This window comes from Fusarium coffeatum (genome assembly GCF_003316985.1).
Source record: "Fusarium coffeatum strain FIESC_28 chromosome Unknown BRIP53273_contig_473, whole genome shotgun sequence".
Classification (NCBI taxonomy): domain Eukaryota; kingdom Fungi; phylum Ascomycota; class Sordariomycetes; order Hypocreales; family Nectriaceae; genus Fusarium; species Fusarium coffeatum.
Window position 1 is genome coordinate 1 of NW_022158262.1, and position 21,259 is coordinate 21,259.

Below are 21,259 nucleotides of genomic sequence, written 5' to 3' on the forward strand. Positions count from 1 at the left end.
GACATGTGGAAAAAAAAAAAAAAAGACAGAGAATCCCTTGTCAGAGGGCATATAATGACGCAGTAAAAGTCACTGCTGTACTGTAATCTCAAGCATGCGCTAATGTACAAAGAGGTAGCGTAGCAGAGTGTGTCATAAGTGCTTAATTGTTGGCTGTTCAGTTCCCTGACATTTTATTTTCTGCCCCGCCAAGAGTAAACATGCCCCTCCTTCATTCGCCCCTCCATCCATTCTCTAGACCTGCCCCGCATTGTGATCAGAAAATTGATATTGCGCTTTGCTGAATCATGCTCTTTATAGCGATATGCTGCTATCAACTATTAATCGCTGTAGCGCTGTTTTACCGTAATGGGATCCGCAACAGCTTAGATCAACGTCAAAGCATCAACGACTCAGCTCAATATACCATCATTCCAGACCGCCGCATAGCAGATTCTGCAATGTTCATGTCATGAACTTTAACAGACGACACTCCATGGATTCATAGACTTCGGATTTCTTACAGACCGCACGACCCTCCACAAAACATCTTCCTCCAAACGATATAATGGAGAATCTATCCATCTCCGATGCCCCTCCACAGGGCCGCGGTGCGCCGCAACCGCTACCTCAGCTGCCGCCCCAGATGTTCACCACTGCTGCGCAGCTCCTGGACCTTACAGACAGTACGATTCCGTCATGACACCAGTGCATTCCTTGTTTTGGCTCTACAAGCAGCTGGACTTCAAAGTACAGGACGGGAGGATCGTGTGCTGACGACTGTAACAACGCAGAGAAGCTCATGGTCGCATTGCGCGATGGGAGAAAACTCATAGGTGTACTGAGAAGCTGGGATCAATTCGGTGCGTTCCAGAAGGGAGACAATGCCTGAAAGATGCGCCCTTTTTCTGACCCCTTAGCAGCCAATCTCGTTCTTCAATCCACGATCGAACGAATTTTTGCTCCTTCTTCCGATTCTGCAGGTAGCGAACGACCGACAGGCCTCTACGCGGACATAAATCACGGCATATTCCTTGTTCGAGGCGAGAACGTACTTCTCTTGGGCGAAATTGATCTGGACAGAGATGACGACCCTCCGCCTGGGTTTGAGCTCGCCGACTTGGAAGTGGTCAAGAAGCTTGCAGAGGAGAAGAAAACTGCCGACAAGGCCCGGGACAAGGCACGTGTCAAGAAGCTCGCGAAGCAGGGTTTCGAGGGGGAGAACATTGGCGAGATTGTGCTGTAAACGAACAAATGGATATCAGCAGAAATTACAAATGGCCTGAAATCAGGGGGTTTACTTCTGGCTCCAGGTTGCCGGGTGCCGTCGAAAAGCCCTGGCCAGCGGTACCTTGGGCAGAATATTGTGAAATGCCCATTTACCATCAACAGAAGAAGTCTGTTCTGGGAAGAACGAGTTATCTTCGCTGGAAATAAAGTCTCGATGCAGTGTGCTTAGAGACGCTTAGCGCGCATGAATACAGCGATTTTCACGACGCACCTGTAATGTTTTCGGTACTGTGAGGGTGCACTTTGGTATTTGTGCTGCTGACCTTGTTTAAGTTCCTGGCTCAGACTGTGAATCTGCATTGTAATGCGTACTGTCTTGTAGCCGTGTAGACACTTATTGATGCTACAGTGGTCGAGATTAAAGCAAGGAATTTGAATGGTTCAACCCTTGCTAGATTTCGCCCGTAATCTTCAATGACAGTAGAGCCGAGATTGCTCATCTAAGCACATTGATTGAGGATAATTTGCCATCTTCACTTGACCCGCCTCTGCAGGTAGGTGTCAGAAGAATTGTCCTCTAAGGCTTAGGCTACAAAAATAAAGTAGTCTAATTGTCAGCCTAAGCCGGCATAGGATGACTGATTTATTTTGTCTCTTATGCTCTCCTTGGCCGATTCTTCTGACACCCAGAGGGCTCAGACAGCGCATAATCACATAGTGTTTGAAAAGAACTTCCTTTTAATAGATGCTATTTTACAAAGCTATACATAGTCTGGATTTGTGTGGAGTCTTTCCATTCTGGCTCATTGTTGTACACTGTCGTTGAAGACCCGAAACGACTCAATCCAGCGCAATTCGGCGGGTGATGATCAAATGCAACCAGAAACGCCTCTCATGATGCCATGCTATACTTCCCTCCATAAACGTTTTTCACCTCCAAGACGCTAGTTGTCTTGCTGACTGACGTCCTTTGGACCTTTCCCAAGTAGAGACTTAGATAGATCGTCGTCTCCGTACGCCCTCGAACATTGGTATAGGAGTACCAGGGTTCTTACAGCCCCCAAGAAGCCAGTCGGTCAGACCAACAACCTTTGCGCCGACGCCGGCTTCCCAATCGCCACCAGCTTGTGCCTGTTCGATGGTGTGGCTCAGAATCCTTCCTTCGGAATCGAAGTCGAATACAAATAGTCCCGTGAAAGCCTTGTCTGGGTCCACACCTCGACCGAAGGGTAGCGAGCGTGCTATAACGCCCCTGTTCGAAGAACTATCAGAACCCTTCCGCTTCTCACACCAACGGACAACAAGTTGCTCGGGTATAGCTCCAGCGCGACGGGGCAGAAACGTGAGGGGCTCGGTCGTCATGCGCTCTGCGAGAACCTCAATGCAGACATTGCCGAGGATTGGAACTCGGTTCCAAGCTAGCGGTGATGTCCAGAGAGCGGCATTATAGGCGACTCGACCAGACACGGTTGGCAGGTGAGGATGCGTCGAGGGGAAGAGATGGAGGGCGATGTTTGGCGCAAGAATATCGTGAGGGAGAGGATGCAAAAGGAGGGTTGGCAATCTTTCCTGGAGAACTCGTAAAGCTATAATGAATTAACATTGTGTTACTGTGAAGCTCGGTATGTTTCCTTGGCGACGTACTTTTGCCTAGCTTTGCCTTGTTGGGATCCTTTGGTCCGTCATCGCCAGCTCCAATCCATCGCACACCTGTCGCATCGAAATAGGTTCTTGACAGAGCACCTCGCCTTATGTAATGATCGAGTTGGCCATCATCGGAAGTTGTTAGTGGAGCATTAGACTCCCGGACAGTTGCAAGTTGAACCTGGGCTTTGGCTGGACGGGCGTTGGAAAGGTTGCGAATAGAGGCAACAGAAGGCCGGCCGAAGCGGCTTATAGTGGATCGAACTGGTGCGGCCATTGGGAGTGGTCACCGCAGTAGGATGGAGAAATTCATGGATCAAGAATGAGATCGGATAGAATAGCTGGGAAAAATTGCTTCATTAAAGGGTAGGATGGTATAGTTAAAGTTGGCTGGAGTACTTGCAGCCTGCATGTTCGAGAAAATATGCCCACTTCTGGGACTTTCTTTTGAAATGGAAGCTTACCTCTAGGTGCCTGTAGTGCCTAGAAGATGGAAATTCAGATGGGGAGACTCGGAAGTATCTTGCTGTAAGAAAAAAAGAGCAAAGGTACATGATTAAGAAGCGCAGTTCATGATTGGTCGAATCTTTTGAATACACTGCCACAGGTACAGTACAGTACAGGTCGAAATGGAACCCGATGAGCGGGATGTGGCGGGGCGGGGGGTCATGTCAGTGAGAGTGACACAGAGAAAGGGAAAGGAAACGGGATTGGATCTGGCGGGGAGAGAATGGCTCAAATGATATCCACTGATAAGATCCAAACTCGTGTATCCAATCTACAGATATCTCCTGAGAACACTACAGCACCATGTCTACTGTATCTGTTTGATGACACTTCCTGTTACTTACCTACTAGGTATTGTATTGTCAGTTCAGGCGGTGAAGTCGATAGTTGACACTTAACTTGTGACATGCAAAGTCACTTGAATCGTGTTAAAGATGGCACAAGACCAAACCCTTGCTTGATTCATCAAAGAAATGCCTTGTGATAAAGAACAACTGGATACCTCTACTTGCCAGGCTAGCAAACGCAGTACTGTACTTTTCGACAGATGAAAGTGTAAAGCAGGCATTCTCTTTCATTCCAATGTTTGCATTTGCAGTACTGTACCGATGCTGAAGTCATACTGCTATTGATCATTCAGTTAGTTACATACATACTGGAACGTTTGATCTTGATCCGCTTTAGGACAGGCCAACTCAACCACCCCGAGCATCTAGATGTAGGTACCTTATTAGCGCCAATGCCTGTAGATGATACGTCAACTTGACTCCTAACAGCCGGGGATAGTACAGTAGGTGCGATACAATACAGTACTGTGTTACTTTACTTCGTTTCACATCAAGGCAATCAAATGAGCTTCACCTAGCAGCAGATTGAATACGAAGAAAGTTCAAGGACTCAAATACAATCTTGAGCCGTGATCTCGTTTGCTGCGTAACGCACTATTTGAATTAATTCCCGCCAAACTTACCACTCAGCCTTACAGTAAAAGTTTGGCTTGGTTTGGTTCTCTTGTCTTGGTCCTTTGTTCATGTGTCTCACGTGATCTGCACTGTCAGCTGCCCCATCCATTCATTCCCTCCTCTAGGCGGTGCTGGCGTTGCCTGGCGTTACGTTTCTTCCCTGACGTACTTGAGCCTCTCTCAACTCTACATCACATCCTCAACCTAATCTTTCTCCCCATCATCTGCAACTTCTTTATTTCATCACTCTCCGCGAGCTCTACCCGCCGGTCTTACTGACACGTTTACTCGTCTTACTGCGACACCAGGAGCAACCGCCAACATGAACCCCGAGTAGTACGCCGCTCTCCGCCCCTTTGCGATAACCTCCTGATGGAAATATAGCACATGCTAACAACCGCTCTAGAGTTGCACCACCCATCGCCATCGCCGACACTTTCACCCGCGCTCGCTCCTGCTTTTCCCGCCTGTGTTGAGAAGCGATTACAGTATGACTTTTCTGACATGAACCCTCCAGATACGACTATCTCTTCAAGCTCCTCCTCATCGGAGACTCCGGTGTTGGAAAGTCTTGTCTGCTCTTGCGATTTGCCGATGACACCTACACCGAGTCCTACATTTCTACTATTGGTGTCGATTTCGTGCGTCGCCTCCCGTTCATGTCAGCATTTTTCCTGGATAGCAGCTAACCCTTGTCAGAAAATCCGAACAATAGAGCTCGATGGCAAGACTGTCAAGCTTCAGATCGTATGTGCCTCCTATTGCGCAGATATTGGCTTTATTACCACAGTACTAACATCTGCTCTAGTGGGATACCGCCGGCCAAGAGCGTTTCCGAACCATCACCTCTTCTTATTACCGTGGTGCCCACGGCATCTGCGTCGTCTACGATGTCACCGACATGGACTCATTCAACAACGTCAAGCAATGGCTCCAGGAGATTGACCGATATGCCACCGAGGGCGTCAACAAGTTGCTGGTCGGCAACAAGAGCGATATGTCCGACAAAAAGGTCGTCGAGTACAGCGTGGCCAAGGTAAGTCTGTTCGTGCCTAGGATTTCGCCGCCGCCCAAAATTGCGGTCACATGCATTTGACAATCCAAATGCCCCTGTCACCAAATTTCTCCCTCGGCTGCGATATCTGTCCAAAGCAAGCTAGTGATTGACACAACCCGCAGGAATTCGCCGACAGCCTGGGAATCCCTTTCCTCGAGACTTCCGCCAAGAACGCCAGCAACGTCGAGCAGGCTTTCTTGACCATGGCCCGCCAGATTAAGGAACGTATGGGCACCACCACAGCCAACAACACCAAGCCCAGCGTGCAAGTCGGCCAAGGCCAGGGCGTTGGATCGTCATCCAACAACAGCTGCTGCTAAATGCAATCGCGCTCTTTTTCTTTTATCAACAAGGCAGGATGATGGAGTACAGCCGGAACGATGGATAACATGCTAGGAACACAGCCGGGGCGAGTTCAGTCACGATGTTTACTTTCCTCTATTGCTACGCATAGACCAGATCATGATCGCTTGGATTATGCTTTTCATTCTCGCAAACCACGACTCTTATTGCTCACAGTATTCCGAAGAATGGCCTTTTCCCATTTTGGCGCCCTCCACGGACCATTACGCTATTTCAACGAGGTGGGGAAATGATGAAGTGGGGAGTGATAGATTCTGGGGAGGGAGTCCGAGGGGGAGATACAAAGGCAGATTTTTGTTTCTACGGCCGGTGGTCACGGAAGGTTTTGCGGATGCGCAAGCTGTATTATCTCTCTTTCTCACCATGCTGTGCCTCCACTCACAGAACTCAAATATCGGGGACATTCGTCGGTTCTTGTTCATTTCAGACTGCCATTCATTCGCCGGAAACATCATCTGCGCCTCTTGTTCTCCCTTTTGCACTTTGCAATCGTAGCCTTCCGATTTTGTAGTCTCTTGAGTCACCAAGAGGTACAAGAGAAAGTTGCGCTATTTCTCGTCTCTTGCTTGGGTTCTGATATCGGTTGTTATGTTGTTTCTTCTCTTTTGCCATCCTGGTTCGCCTAGTTTTCATTTTTGGTAGCTGAGATCGATTTATGTACGGAGAAAGGGTATTCTTAATAAAGGCGGAATATTCCTCTTTAGCCACTTCCCTAAATGGGCTCTATCTAATTCATCAGTGCTGTGTATAACCAGGTAATCGTAGCTTCAGGGCCAGTATGAAAAGTTTATTAGTACTTAGATGTGTCCAGGACTTTATGATGCCCTACTTATATCATATAAATATCACCGACACCTGAGCCATTATTTCGAATTCTCCCTTTCCTCGAGCAAGGCGCACAGTTTCCAAAGCAAGTCTCATTGAGTAACCCTGATGTGTGCAGAGTCAACCTTTTACAACCAGCCTTATGATCGATAATCTGGCTCAGACTCATCAAACCCGTGTACTCGTATCTCGCAACCTGGGGACCATGATCAAGACAACGACATTCGTCATAAGATTCGATCTAGAGCACATTATGTAAGTCTGTCATATAAGAGACAAAGATAAGGATTCACCAACGTCCACTTTGCACTGCACATGCTTCATGCACGAAGGGCTTCTAGTGATAAACGATAAACAAACCCATCTACGTCATAGACCAACCTCGCAGCCTGATGTCATTCCTTCTCAACCATTCTCGTCATAACATCTTCACCCATAATATCAGTCTTCCTACGCACCAGGTACTCATATATCAAGCAGTCATCGCTTCATTCATCATCTATCAATCGAAAAGTACTCAAAATGGCCAGCATCGAAAGTCAAGTATCCAAGCAGAGCCAAGCTCCCCTACAAAATGACAATGAGAACGCAGAGCAACTGGCAACCCTTGCAGAAGGCAAAGTCGCCGATGCAGTGAAGGGAACAAGCACAAGAGACAAGCCCCGCAAGGATGACATTAAGATAGAAGACTTTGCCTCCGACATTGACAGGTGTGTTAGCCTCAGTAACCAGTTTTAGGACCATGAGCTAATGTCATGGACAGGAAAAAGGCAGAGCAGGCCGAGGCTAGAGAGGAAATCAAGGCTCAGAGACAAGCGGGTGTAGATGTCGATGGAAGTCTCGGTCAGGGCAGGCTGAGTAACGAAGACAACAGCAGTGTTTAAGCCTGTGCAGCAATTACGATATCCTCAATGCATAAGAATTCACACGTTCGTATATCGCTTTTCACACGCATCAGAAATACAAACGCCCACGGTCATGTATAACCTGACAGAATTACATTACTCTAGTGGCAGAGATATCTAGATACTTTGTTCCTCGTCCTTCCGGGCGCCGAATCTATCATCCAACAAAATAACAATAGAAAGGAAATGCTGAGTTCAGCGAGATCATTAAATCATAACAGCCATATTTCTAATATGTCACAAACATTTGTCAACCAAGGTACTCATCATGACAGGCCAAGGAATTTGAGTGCCTTGTGAGAATTTCCCTTTCGCCCTTCTGACTTCTGCTCCAGGAGTGGCATAATGCGCCGGTCTTCCTGGTCCCAATCACTATCATCAACATACATGGTAAGGATCGATCGAGCGTCAGCGGGCTTGCGCTTCGACTTGGCCCGGCTTTGTTTGCTCTTAGTCGATTTCGCGGTCTTGACCGTCTCAGCAATGGATGATGGTCGACTTGACATTGCAGGTGAACCTAGAAGTATTGCTCCTATCGGGCCGCCGATTGTTGGCGACATAGATGGGTTATAAGGAGCTGGCGATACGCGTGGAAACGCAGAAAAGGTTCCGGTAACAACCGGCGATTTGGGCTTATTTGGTGAGGGCTTTTTAGGAAGCCCTTCCGGAACATAGTAATCAGAGACTTTGGAGAGAATGTTAGAGATAGTGGCAACGAATGTTGCGATCTCTGCTTCGCTAGCGCTTGACGTAAGGAGAAAGTTGGCCTTCGATACCGTAATATCATAGCCAGACCCTGAGTTGGGTGGGAAGGTCTTTCCAAACCGGCCTACAGGTCCTTGCTCTGGGCCGGTGATGGAGTTACCGCGCAAGTGAGTGAACGGCATGTTCTTGCTACTAGCATCGACGATCTGGGCTACCTTCATCATGTCAACACCAACAAGTTTTTGAAGGGCCAACACTGTAGAAAGGTGCTCGGGCGGGTACTCGAGGAGTAGGTATCTAACTTCAGTATGGAGTGCAAGGTATGTCTCGAGATGTGGAATGATGAGTGTCGCGAGAAGAAATGAGTTGGCAAAAGGGTTATCCTTAGTCTGGCTAGTTAAGGGCTGTGCCGTATAGGCTTGCATAGCGTTCGCAAGAAGGTACCTGTTTCATGTGAGTCTTGGGCAAAGGGAGACATAGAGCGCCAAATTCATACCTGAAATCCAGTCTTCCACTACGGCTCATACCGCTATTCTTGGTTCCTATCTTTTCAAGCTGCCCTGTTACAGCGGAAGTGTAGTCCCTCTTCACACCTCGTTGAGCCCCTATAGCCAAAATCTGATCGATGCGATGACAGGATCCCTGCGAGCTATTAGGCTCATTGTCCCAGAACACTGGCTTCCACAGTCCTTCGAGCTCGGGCAAAAGAGGGAATTGAAACTGGCGATAGCCCTTAGTCTCCGGTGGGAAGTAATCTTGGAGGACAGAACGAAGTGAGTTTTGGACCGTGATGGCCGTTTGATGGCCGTTGACTTCAAGCTCACGAATCCTGTTATCCGCATCCGGAACCAGGAGCGGAGGGGTTTTGATAGGCGTTGGTGGCCGTTCAACTGTGACTTTAGGCAGACTCGGGAGGGGTTTTCGCTTAAGCCATGAAGACTGGTTGTATGCGAATGGGTCATATTCATCGGAGTCGAATACTTTGCTAACAGGCAGATTTTGAAGCTGATCTTCCATGCAACTTACACCTGTGATGCTGTGCGACTTAGGTGTTGCTGGGACCAAGGCATGATATTCGTCAGTCTCAGAGGTGGGCGATTGAAGGAAAGTGGAAAAATGGTTGGTCTTAAATCCCCAAACAACGGAGTTGAGTAGAGGGTCGGGCACTTCCTCCTTCAAATGAACCACCAGGTCTTCTGTCAAAGGCAATACTGGCTCGAAAGTCTCCTTTGATCCAGGCATACCTTTCGCATCTGTACCTCTGTCCACGTACGATGCCCTTGCAGGTTTACGCTTTTTCTCCAAAGGGACAGGAGCCATCATGATGACAGGAAGATTGTTCTTGACAATGACAGTTCTTGGCGCTTCGATATAGCTTCGTCTGCTAGGAGACGTCATTCTAGACATTCGGCGTGTCTGGGACATTTCTAATTCCGCATCGAGTTCCGATGGTCGTGTGAGCTCGGCGGCGGCTGTGGGAATACAAAGATCCCGCTGTTTAGGAGTGGCCGGGTAGATTCTGTCCAAGGATCTAACTCGTGACAGGGTAGAACTGCGGCTTGGTGATCGCATGTCCAGTAATGAGGCTTCTCCATACACGACATTATCTGTGGATGGGATGCTCAATACATCAGAACGCGGTGTCAAAGCTTCAAAACCTGGTGATATAGTACCCCCCATCAAGTTGTAGGATTCCCCAACACAGCTGGGGGACGCCAAAAAGCAAGTTTTCAAAGATGGGGACTGTAAGTGAGTAATGTTGCGGTAGATACGATCAGCAGACCGGTCATAGTGTGTAATAGAAAACCTGGATGCTTGAGGTGAGTATGAATAGCCTTTAGCTTCTTCAACTGCGTTCCCACTCTCGTCTTTGTCCTGCGCGCCGAAAACAAAAAATGGTGCATCGTCCCCAAAATTATCTTCATAGCCATAAAGTGGCAGGCTGTTGCTCCGAGGGCGTGGTGTGAGAGTGAGGTCGACTTCAGTGGAGGGTTGGAGGCTGGCTGTTTGTCGGTCCAGCGCATCAGCAGCTCGCATAGCCCGTGTTATGGGATCTTCAAGCTCGTCTTCAAGGCCCTTTCCTTCAACATCATCGGACATGCTTGGCCTTCTCCAGTCTCTGACCGGGCTTTCCAGACCTAGAACCCCATCCTTGATTAGTTGACAGAACAAAGACTCGGCTTGGTTAGTGTCTCCATCTGTTTCCTGATCCACGATGGCCTTGATGCAGAGGGCTTGAGCACTTGGAGTACCGCCATTCATAAACACTAATCGCTTGCTCGCTGGTGTTGACCCTTGCAAGAAGGCTCGGGCAGCTTCGTGACGAGCTACGGCAGCTTCATGTATTCTCTTGACATAAAGACGAACGTCGGACTGGTAATTCGTTTCCTCGTTTGAGATGTAGCTCTGGATGTTGGGGAGGATCAGGATTTGTGGCGACGTAGGAAGAAGCCGCAGTTGTGTAGATATGGTGTCTACATGACCCTCAAAGGCAACAATACTCCCAAGTTGCTGGTTATCGGTAGACATAGTGGATACTCGAGGCGCCACTGATTCGGAAGATCTTTCAGTATGAGCGAGAAAGTGAATGGAAGACACGAAACTAAAATAAGGGAATGCGATGAAAGGAATGCCTGATCAAGGGGATGAGTCGGGAAAAGGGAGCGTAGTCGAGAAGCTTATGCTGTGAAACAAGCTCGTTCGCAAAGAAGAAACTCTAATAGATAATCAATATAACTATGACCGGAATGAGTATAGGAATGAACTTACAAGGGGTTAAGAGAAAAGATGCTGAATACGACTACTGGGAATAGTCGAGGCTGGTATGAGAAGTTATGAATGCAATTTAAAGATCCCAGCCTGGGGATGGAAGGGAGAAGTGAGGAGGGGAAAAGAAAAGAATGCCGACTCTCGAAGAATGTTAAGAGTGGTCAAGGCAGGTGGCATCGAGATGTCAACTGGCAAGAACTGTAGAATCAATGGGAATAAAGGTGACAGGAAGCAGGTGCGTGATACATATCCGATCCGAGGCAGGTAGGTGCCTGTCCCTTCTTCCCTCTTGCCTGCCTACCTACTTAGAGGGAAGTCGCAGCTCCCGTCGTTCAGGCCAGCCGGTGCTACCACCAGCAGCTCCACTGTCAACCGATGGCGTCTCCTCTATCCAACTCGGACTCCATTTAGAGATTTCAGGTTGATGGATGAACCCTGCTACCCAAAGCAAAAAGCAAGCCACTCTAGCGATTGCTTCTAATTGTGTTGGGACTCCATAACCCCATCGAGCCTGCCCTATCAGCCTATCGAATCTGAAGAACCATTATTGGCTCGTCTTGTTTCTGGGTTGGAGCCAAAGAAGAACAATATGGATACCCATTTGGACTTGGAGGGGAAGGTGGCCTAAGCTTTCTCTCATTCTGATTCTCTCGAGCCGGAATCCCAGCCGGCTGGACTGCTGGCTAAGCAGTTTGTACTGGAACCAGGCCATCGGGGACCTGCAGCGGCACTCCCGTCAGCGCCTCGTCTCCAGCGCGTACATTACAGTAATTACAGGATGGCAATTGAGTGAGGGAGAAGTGCTTGGCCGATGTGCCACAAGCACAAACGCAAACACCAATGGCAGTATACCAGGAGCGAAGCTGTTGTGGTTTGTTTGCGACGACGATCACAGGGATCAGGGTCACCCATGTACCCTGTTCCATGATGCAACTCACGGCCTGGGTTCCACAGCAAAGGTTACAGGGGAATGCGTCAGGGCTGTCCCTGAGAGGATCCAATCTCGACCTGAGCTGAGACGCAGTCGCCCTTGATGAAGGCTTCAGCCCAAATGACTAGTCTAGTTAGTGGTTTCGGACCGCGATGTGGTCATGCAATATATCTATCCAACACCCATAGCATAGCTGATGAACTCGACAGGTCATAGTCATAGAGACCATCATATTTCGGCGAATTTGATCCACTGGCACATGGCGTGGACCAAGCTTGACAGGAAGAAACATTGAGCTAGAACATGAAACACGAAAACTGGAAATTGTCGCACTTTCTAGAGCCTTGAACCGAGTGTCAAGTACAAAGCGACAGTGCACCAGCACAAACTACCTCCCCGGACGCTCATGTCATACATCCAGTACCATACCGACCGACCTTTGCACATATTCGCTCCCTTAGCCAGCAGCCAGCACAACTGAGACCCGTCGAGTGCAGCTCTATACACGCAATCTACACAGCGTGGAAATTGCCATTTTGATCCTTGCTGTTTGTTGATTGCTATGTTTGCTTTGGATTTCATATCTGGACTTGAAAGGGTCCTCAAGCTATGAAAAAAAGAAAGCTAGACTTTCGAGGCCTCAGCCCTTTTCGGGCCGCCCCAATCGTTGCCGATCTCTCCACGTCTATCAACAGGGCTTCGATTCTATTTTAGCCACAGAATCCAAAAGCGACAAGTGATCATCTTTGACCCCTGCTCATTGTCGATCAACATGCAAGATGGAGCCTATCAAGCTTCGGTTTCAGGGTCTTGGTGATTATGGCTAGATTCTCAAGAGCGCCACCAACACAGTTGATCCAAAAAGACGTTGTAGATTTTACGTTTAAGATGGACTATCTATTCTATCTATGTGAACTAAGCCTTGTGTCGATATCTCGGTCAGTGGCATGTCTCAGGTTCTGTTCGTGCAAGATCTGACTAAGAGGCTAGCCCTAGGCGTGAATCTCAAAATGCTTCGCACCGCGCGGCTATTTCCCCTGCCCACTCAACATCGTTTGCTTGTTAGTGCGACTTGTAAGGTTCTGAGAGATAGAAGTAAAATTGCTATGGGATGGTTTGGTGACAGTTTTCGCATAGCCAAGAATATTCGCTACGGCTTATCGCGACTATCTCGGGACTTGGAAATCAATTTATTTCCATCTCAAGAGCAACATACTATTTTCGAGCCGAGTACAGTTTCGAGGTAGGTAACTGCGGTACATAGAAATAGGAACTGTAGTACAGTACATTAGACCCTGCTATACGTTGATTTGGTGCATACAGAATAGATTCCAGCTCTTCGGGCTGGGGTCTGCACGTCTTGCCGGATCGAGTTCTGGCAAGCAGAGTCATGATGTGCGATGACTCGCGCTCCAAAGCTATTGTTTCAGGTTCAATTATTTGCAAGAAGGCTATCCGGATATAAAGAAGAGCCGTCGGACCCAGTTACTCGCCAATGACACCGAATGGGTCCTGAAGAACTCTCCCTTTACTCCGAATAGCGTAGCACAGGTCATATAGTGAGCTTTGCTTTCTTTTTTCTCTCTTTCTTTTCATAATTCTGGAGTCTGGAGAAATAACTATGGATAATATTCTGCGTAGCGACTGGTCGGTCCACTTGGACTTGGAGGCAGTGACCAACCGTCACCGGACAGGGTCCAGGCCGTTTGCGAGCCGGAGAGACGGCTATCCGTCCATTCCTACACTAACAAACCTGCAATCTTGAAGAGTGGTCATCGGTATCGACAGGGGACGGGGGAGACTTGCAGCAGTTCAGACCCGACACCTTGGATTCATAACACATGTTGCAGAAGCCAGATCGGCGTAGACGTTACAGGAGTCGGCCTCCTTGCCCAGTCGTTGCATGCTTGGTTACCTATCCTATCCAGGGGAAGTCGAAACCAGAAACTGTTTGCGCCATGAGCAATAATTAATCTCGACACTCGGCGTTAAGGATCATAGTCGTGCGACTTCATAGCTACGCAAGCCCGAATGTCCAGCTCACGCACTATCGACCATGTCATTTCCCACCAGTCAATGTCTTCTTCTGCGTTGTACTGTACAGTAGGTATGTTTGGGGCAAGGACAGCAGTGCTACTGTAACCGGGTGCCACGGAGATAGGGAGATCAACTCGACAACATCCATTCTTAGGCGAAGCGATATTTCTCGTTGGGCAAAGTACCACGCAGATCTTGATTAGACCGCCGTACAATTTCGGCAGCCTCATCGTATTCTAGTCTATTCAAAAGCAAAACGAGATTGTTTGCTTTCCGATCACGCCAAGGTTCAGCCAGAAGCAAGCACTTTGAAATTTACAGCGGAACAGGATATGCTGCGAATGCAGATCAGGTCCCATCATCTGCTACTGTATACCGGCGGATCGTTGCTTGGCTCTTCTGTTTTCTGAACCCCCTTTAGGCAAAGCCCAATGCCGTCTGGTAAGATATCATCTGCCGATTCATCTCAATATGACGAGGCAATTCTCCTGCCTGATCTAAGTGAGTTATTATAGATGATAGGTTCGGGTCAAGCCAAAGAGTAGCATGGGAAAACTGGTTACAGCTATCTCTTACTACGTAGAGAACCAGGGAAGCCCTATTACTAGAGCAGTAAGTGGCGTGACACACATATTTGCTCTTTTCGTTCTGGGGTAGTTCTTTCTAAGGGACGAAACACGGGTTGTGATGCTGCGCCTCGAAAGAGCGACTTGACACACATAGTCGCACAGCGGAAATGCATCTAACCGTCGTGTTTTGCGCAAGCAAAGTCGAGCTGAACTTTCGTGAAACGCAGGCACACCACAATAAGTGGCTCGGGAGTTGATAATGGCTGGTAAATTAGAACATGGGTGGTTTCCAGATTGTTCTGAAAGAGTCGTGACGTTCTGTTCAGTTTTCTACATTTTCGAACTGTCTAATCGTCCATGAGTTCTGCAAGCTCGGCCTCTTCCTCAGCAGTCAAGACATTGCCACTCTTGTCCTCTTCCTCCTCTTTGGGCTCGGAGGCTTTTTGAATCTTGACAACCACTTCATCCAGTTCAGACTTGGCCAGTGGCCATGTTCGGATAGTTCCATCGATTCCAACACTGCAAACCTTGCGAGGAGTACCATCAGAATCTTGCAGCATGATAATGTCGGTTACCTCCTCGTAGTGACCGATCAATGTACAGTACAGCTTTCCGGATGAGCGGTCCCAGACCTTGACATCCTCATTGCGTCCAGCCGTGACAATCCATTGGTCTGTTGCAAGAACCCCTCGTACGTAATCTCCATGTTCGAAGGAGTCGTCGGCGACGAAATTTTTCGAACGCGCCAAGCACTTTGCAGTTCCATCAGCGCTGGCAGTCCATAGATCCACATCTTCACTTGACTGGTCGTAGAACAGACGGTAGATGCTGGTCTCGTGTTCCTGGATGGTAAGTCGCTCAGCATCGGGGCGGTCAGAGAATGACTCGGAAAGCTGCTCGTAACTGTCTAGGGTGATTTTCCACCTCCTGATGTGCGGGTCGCTGCTCGCACTGGCAAAGACAATATTGGCTGTGTCGCTAAGGACAGGATCGATAGCAATGTGTTGGACGGCCAGCATTGTCGTAGTAGGGTCCTGCAGGGTGTGCAGCCGTTTCCCTGACTCAATATCCCAAACCAGTATCTTCTTGTCGGCGCCTCCGCTGATGAGAACATGTTTACCTGAGACGGTAGCACAAACAACAGTCTTTACGAAGTCTGAATGACCGCTGAATTTGCGGCCAAGCTTTCCAGTCTCAACGTCCCATGACCAGATGTCCTTGTCCCACGAGCCTGCAAATACTATCTGGTTATCTTGGCCTCCCGTGGCAAGACAAGTTACAGGTGCCTTTGGTCCACGGTACGTTGTCTTAGGCTCCGATATCTACACCATGTTAGAGTTGCATAGATCTTTACAAAATTTCTGACATACCTCGAGGTTGATTCGGCGGACAGCACCAGCAGATTCGGCAATGAATACAGAAGTGAGAGGTGAAGCAGGATCTGGAACAACAGCAAGTATCTTGGACTTCATAGCAATTGGTTCGCCATTTTTGTTGCCGGCCTTTGCGGCCTTGCGTTGACGTTGAGCTTGGACAGCACTGCAAGTGTGGTCAATATGGAGGTGTACTTGATATCGAAATTGTGTACATACTCCGTTTCAAAGAAGTGGTCATGGTCTGCAGACTGCATGATTATGAAAATCCAAGGACCGAGTTTAGAACTTGAGAGTATAGGTGCTGAGTACTTAGGTATATGTGCTTTGATCAAGTAGTCGGGCTATCATTCAAAATGGATCTCTCTGAGTACCTAATCCAGGTAATCTAGGTTAGGCAGGGCAGTCAGTCATAAGAGAGGGAGTTGAATTTTAGTGGAGCATTCCCCTGCAACGGTCCTGTCCTGAACAACGAGTCGCGGGGTCCTTCCGCGACTTTAATTGCAACGCGGTCAGACGCGTCTCCCGAGAAACGACCAGATTGATGTCCCACCTCTAAATCAACAATCCACCACCCATCTTTCCTTTCTAGGATCTCCAATCTGTGAACACGACGACGACGATGACGACGACGACCATGGATTCGACAATTGCCCCAAAGCCACGGCCAAGGCCTGCCCATACGCAAGGAACCACTCGCTGCGCATATACTCCCGATGGTAGTCGCCTTGTTACCGTTGGCTCAAACAACACGATTCGACTGTACAAAACAGGTTCCGATGGAGAACCAATTAACATCGATGACTGTCAGGAGCAGAACATGGCGGTCGCCGCGGGAGACCAATTCTTTGTTGTTGGTTCTGAAGACGGCACCGTCAGCTTATACTCCCTCGAAACAAACACCTTTGAGCGATTCCTTACTCGAACCACACTGCCGATTCGTGATGTCGCTTTGACAGCCGATGGTCAATGGTGTGCTGTTGCGAGTGATGAGTTGAGCGTCAAGATTGTCAACACACAAGACATATCACAAGTCAAGTACCTGCGAGAACATGCACGCGCTGTACGAAATGTTAGCCTCGACCCCCAAGGGCGACTGGTTGCTCTTTCCGGCACAGATGGTATCGTATATGTTTACTCTCTCACCGCAGAAGAGCCAGAGTTGATTCGAAAGGTGGATGGTGTGATTGGCGCTGTCGATACAGATGGTGAGAGCTCGACGCGTGCAGCCTGGCACCCGGACGGTAGAGCATTCGCCGTACCAACTCCCATGCGAGACATCCAGGTCATCTCCAAAAATGACTGGGAAAAGCAAAGGACTTTCGCCAATGGGCATTTGGCTGATATAACCGCCCTAGCATGGTCACCCAATGGTGCAATGCTGGCATCAGCGAGTAAAGACGGCAAGCTGTTGATCTGGGAGACGAGGACACAGTCCGTCATTGCAAGATACGACTACTCCAATGTCATTGACATATCTTGGCACCCTACCAAGAACATTCTATCGTTCACAACTACTGACGGCGAGGTCTATATCTACCCCGACTTTCTCACAGACCAGTTCTCGCCCCTACTGAAGCTCAACACACAACCAGCACCCTTCATCCACGACCCACTCGCTGAGGTTTCTGCGAACCGAAGACCGCCTCCTCTTAACGGTCGGGAGCAACAAGCTCTGCCAACACGACCGAGACGAGACTCTCTGGGAAGTCTTGACTCGTTCCTTGAAGGTGGTGATGGATACGGCGATGACGACTTCGTGGAGGATGATGATGGTGCTGGGTACACTACAGGACTGGGCCAGAAACGAGGTCGGGATGATGACGGCCTTGGTCTTGCGAATAAGCGACGCCACCTGCTCGAACCACAATACCACGAAGCTTTCCAACCAGGTGCAACTCCATGGCGTGGCAACCGCAAATACCTCTGCCTCAATTTGATCGGCTTTGTTTGGACGGTTGACCAGGATGGACATCATACTGTTACAGTCGAATTCTACGATCACGAGTTCCATCGAGACTTCCATTTCACAGACACATTCCTCTACGATAAAGCTTGCTTGACTGAGCATGGCACCCTCTTCTCATGTCCACCAAAGGATGACGCCCCTGCAGTTATCTTTTATCGACCACATGAGACATGGACACAGCGATCCGACTGGCGCATTGAATTACCACGGGGAGAAACTGTGACGGCTATGTCACTGAGCGAGTCCTTCATCACCGTCACAACTAGCGCCAACTATGTGCGAATTTTTACTCTGTTTGGCATGCCGTATCGTGTGTATCGACCAAAGAGCTCACCTATGGTGACATGTGCCAGTTGGAGGGATTACGTTATAACCATGGGCAACGGGCCCATGGGCGCAGATGGAAACACTCGTCTTTTGTATACCATTGAGAATATCAAGAGAGACGAGATTTGTCAGAACGAAGACACTGTAGCTCTTCCCGAGGGAGCCACACTCAAGAGTGTATTCTTCTCGGATAACGGCGTAAGTTTGTTGACTAAATGATTGACTCGGACGTATGATCACTGACCAACTGCCGTCTAGGATCCTTGTATCTATGATTCGACAGGAACTCTCCTTGCACTTCTTCACTGGCGCCAGCCATCAAGAGCATCATGGGTACCCCTCCTGGATACCAAACTCATGGATCGTCTGGCATCGGGCCGTAAGAACGAGTCGTACTTCCCTATCGCTGTGGCTGACAACAAGTTTCACTGCATTATCCTCAAAGGAGGTGACCAATACCCCTACTTCCCTCGCCCTCTCCTGTCCGAGTTTGACTTCTCCATTCCTATATCATCCGCACCCAAGCCATCGAAGCGTAAAACCAGAGAAGGATCTGAGGATCTTGACATGGATGACGGAGACGATGATAAGGACGGAGAGGATGGTTCATCAGAGACACGCAAATTCGAGCAAGACTTCATTCTTTTTGGCGTTAAAGCTGCTCAGCTGCGGGATCTCGTAGAAGCTACTTCAGGCAGCCACAATCAGCGTTCACAACTGTCACGTCTTGAGCTTGAGATCGACAAGACTTTGCTAAGGCTCCTGGCGATTGAGTGCCGTGAGGGCGAAGAACGAGGCATGCGTGCGCTTGAGATGGTTCAGCTGATGAAAGACCGTACAGGTCGCACAATGGATGCTGCTAGTAAAATGGCAGACCATTACGGGCGAACAATTCTGGGAACAAAGATTCGTGAGATTGCTGAAAAGCGAATTGGTGGATTGGAAGAAGAAGATTTTTGAGGCAACTACCAGCATTTTGATAACTGATGTTGCAAGATGACTTGGAATACATATAGTATTGCTAGGACTACGACCTTCAGCTTGCTGAGTATATGGAATAATAATGTCACAGTCTTGACCGTCCATCCTTTCATCAAGTCACCAAGAGTCGTTGAGCAGTGAGTTGAAATGATTCATAGTGAATTAAACTTTCATCGCGTATTCTAAATCTTGGGTTCAGTTGTCACGAAGTATACGAGAATCATTCCCTATCAACACAAATACCAGGACATAGCCCTCTCTTGCATTCCGCCATGATACACGTTAGGAGGGGATATGAAACCCTTTTGAAGCTGAATACAGGGGTTTCTACCTATCAAGATATACGTACTGTAACTGCAGTGAAGCTGGCGCACAGTTGGACATGTTGTCAGAACATTCATGCGTTCCATGACATGAGACGTAAAGTTTTCCACCCAAAGGTTCCATCGTTAAGCATTGCCTATTAAAGATTGTCAAAAATTTTCTATTACCCTTGTTCAAACCAATACTACTGTACATGCTTCCGGAAAGTGTATCCGAAAAGGCAATGTCGATCATGATACCTTGTCGATGGTGTCTTCCGTACCGTAAGTAACCTAGAGCTGTCACAGGACAGTACACGTAACGTATCAAAACCTGTGGCTTACTGTCGGCCAAGCCGAAGGGAATAGAATACCAAAAGAAGGAATTAGGCGTGAACAGAGATTTTCTGTTGAACAGGGCTGCATAGATAGCGTAGTATCGTTGAGGAACATGGGTTCAATATCAAACGATAGTGTCTCGGCGATTGAAGGGTCAATGTGTGTCTAGGTACGGATAGGAAAACTTCAACTGCCGAAGACCTAGCAAAAGACTAACCTTTTACTGTGTAGTGTTGCAGGCAGTACGGATAGAAGAAAAGACCAGGTCCTGAGCAAAAGCCGAGAAAAACGGCTCAAAGGTCGGACATGGAAAGATCAAATGGCTCTCGGCCGGAGGCGCGCGTCCCAATACGTCAAGTTAATACCGACCCAGGGGATCAGGATCGGAGTACGACCTCTATCAGCACAAGTTTGCGGAGTGGTTCAGGGACGGCACAAGATAGACTGGCTTGACTGGCATCCATAGCAGTTGGACTGCTATCGGAACAACCGACAATATCCCTTGGAGCGTTCTCGAACGATCCGACAACCACAGATTCAGAACTTGCTAACGTAGCTAGCGCTCACGCACTCTCTGTCGTGCATAAGACAAGACAAGACTTGTTCGAATAATATACTGTGCAGGGCGTGACGTGCACCATTGCCTCGGGTTGAAAAGCATATCCCTGTTTCAGCCCGCTCCCCTTTTATTATTCTCATCCCGTTTCGGATACTGTAGCCATGTCTAGGTCTAGTAAAAGACTAACTAACCCAGTTTAAATGATATGTAAGATGAATTGCTGTTGAAGCGAAGCATGACAAGATACCTACGGATACATACATAGGTGTGATTAGTATTCATGCCTTATGGGAAAACGTTAACCGTATCATGAGTCGTGTCAAGTAGTCAGGGGCCGCCACAAACCAAGGTACTGTACAGAGTACAGTACATTACATACATACCTAGCCATTGTAGATTAGCTCGAGACCTAGAGATCTCGCACCAGGGACGGGACGATCTGGCGTGGCAATACGGACTGGGGAAAGTCAAGTCCTGTCTGTAGACTTTGCTTTTTCTTATGGGTGACTTGAGCTGAGACGCTTCAAGTATCACCAAAATTGATTGACTTGCATATGAAAGTGACTGTGCGACGCAGAGAAGTAGTTAATTAGTAATAACACGAATTGTAGGGATAACCCTCATGTAAAAGCAAGGTCATGGACCGAATCTGTCTGTTCACCATCTTCAAAAGCATCTACATAGTCCTCGCGACAGTATCGGCCTTGTTCAAGTTGAGGGATACATAGCATGTAAAACCCGTACCCGTGACATGCAACTTGTAATTGCGAAGGCCTGCTACCTCCTTAAGTCGAGCAATGGTATCGAGGTTGCGAAGCAGTCGGCCCTATGACCTATGATATCCCTCAATAGCTTGCTTCGTATGTACATTAATAGACCACAGATCAGGGATCACCATCTTGGGAAAAAAAAAAAAAAAAAACCCC

General features: G+C 48.3%; 7 protein-coding genes across 7 annotated transcripts; 4 read left to right on the top strand and 3 right to left on the bottom strand.

The window, feature by feature from the left end:
- Positions 1-547: 547 nt before the first annotated feature.
- FIESC28_11715 (uncharacterized protein) lies at positions 548-1,225 on the top strand (the record flags this gene model as incomplete). Its single annotated transcript, XM_031165830.1, has 3 exons — positions 548-665; positions 774-842; positions 900-1,225. 3 exons carry the CDS (start codon positions 548-550, stop codon positions 1,223-1,225), a joined length of 513 nt encoding a protein of 170 aa, XP_031010105.1.
- Positions 1,226-2,202: 977 nt separating this feature from the next.
- Positions 2,203-3,130, bottom strand: FIESC28_11716 (uncharacterized protein; the record flags this gene model as incomplete). The annotated part of the gene is made up of 2 exons (XM_031165831.1): positions 2,203-2,795; positions 2,854-3,130. The coding sequence occupies 2 exons, from the start codon at positions 3,128-3,130 to the stop codon at positions 2,203-2,205; spliced, it is 870 nt and encodes a 289-aa protein (XP_031010106.1).
- A 1,514-nt stretch (positions 3,131-4,644) lies between these two features.
- FIESC28_11717 (uncharacterized protein) lies at positions 4,645-5,699 on the top strand (the record flags this gene model as incomplete). The annotated part of the gene is made up of 6 exons (XM_031165832.1): positions 4,645-4,655; positions 4,729-4,791; positions 4,840-4,963; positions 5,022-5,069; positions 5,131-5,358; positions 5,502-5,699. 6 exons carry the CDS (start codon positions 4,645-4,647, stop codon positions 5,697-5,699), a joined length of 672 nt encoding a protein of 223 aa, XP_031010107.1.
- Positions 5,700-7,089: 1,390 nt separating this feature from the next.
- On the top strand, positions 7,090-7,451 carry FIESC28_11718 (uncharacterized protein; the record flags this gene model as incomplete). The annotated part of the gene is made up of 2 exons (XM_031165833.1): positions 7,090-7,277; positions 7,331-7,451. The coding sequence occupies 2 exons, from the start codon at positions 7,090-7,092 to the stop codon at positions 7,449-7,451; spliced, it is 309 nt and encodes a 102-aa protein (XP_031010108.1).
- A 287-nt stretch (positions 7,452-7,738) lies between these two features.
- On the bottom strand, positions 7,739-10,706 carry FIESC28_11719 (uncharacterized protein; the record flags this gene model as incomplete). Its single annotated transcript, XM_031165834.1, has 2 exons — positions 7,739-8,621; positions 8,674-10,706. The coding sequence occupies 2 exons, from the start codon at positions 10,704-10,706 to the stop codon at positions 7,739-7,741; spliced, it is 2,916 nt and encodes a 971-aa protein (XP_031010109.1).
- A 4,124-nt stretch (positions 10,707-14,830) lies between these two features.
- On the bottom strand, positions 14,831-16,113 carry FIESC28_11720 (uncharacterized protein; the record flags this gene model as incomplete). Its single annotated transcript, XM_031165835.1, has 3 exons — positions 14,831-15,805; positions 15,854-16,022; positions 16,076-16,113. 3 exons carry the CDS (start codon positions 16,111-16,113, stop codon positions 14,831-14,833), a joined length of 1,182 nt encoding a protein of 393 aa, XP_031010110.1.
- Positions 16,114-16,478: 365 nt separating this feature from the next.
- Positions 16,479-19,112, top strand: FIESC28_11721 (uncharacterized protein; the record flags this gene model as incomplete). Its single annotated transcript, XM_031165836.1, has 2 exons — positions 16,479-18,350; positions 18,411-19,112. The coding sequence occupies 2 exons, from the start codon at positions 16,479-16,481 to the stop codon at positions 19,110-19,112; spliced, it is 2,574 nt and encodes an 857-aa protein (XP_031010111.1).
- Between the last annotated feature and the right edge of the window lie 2,147 nt (positions 19,113-21,259).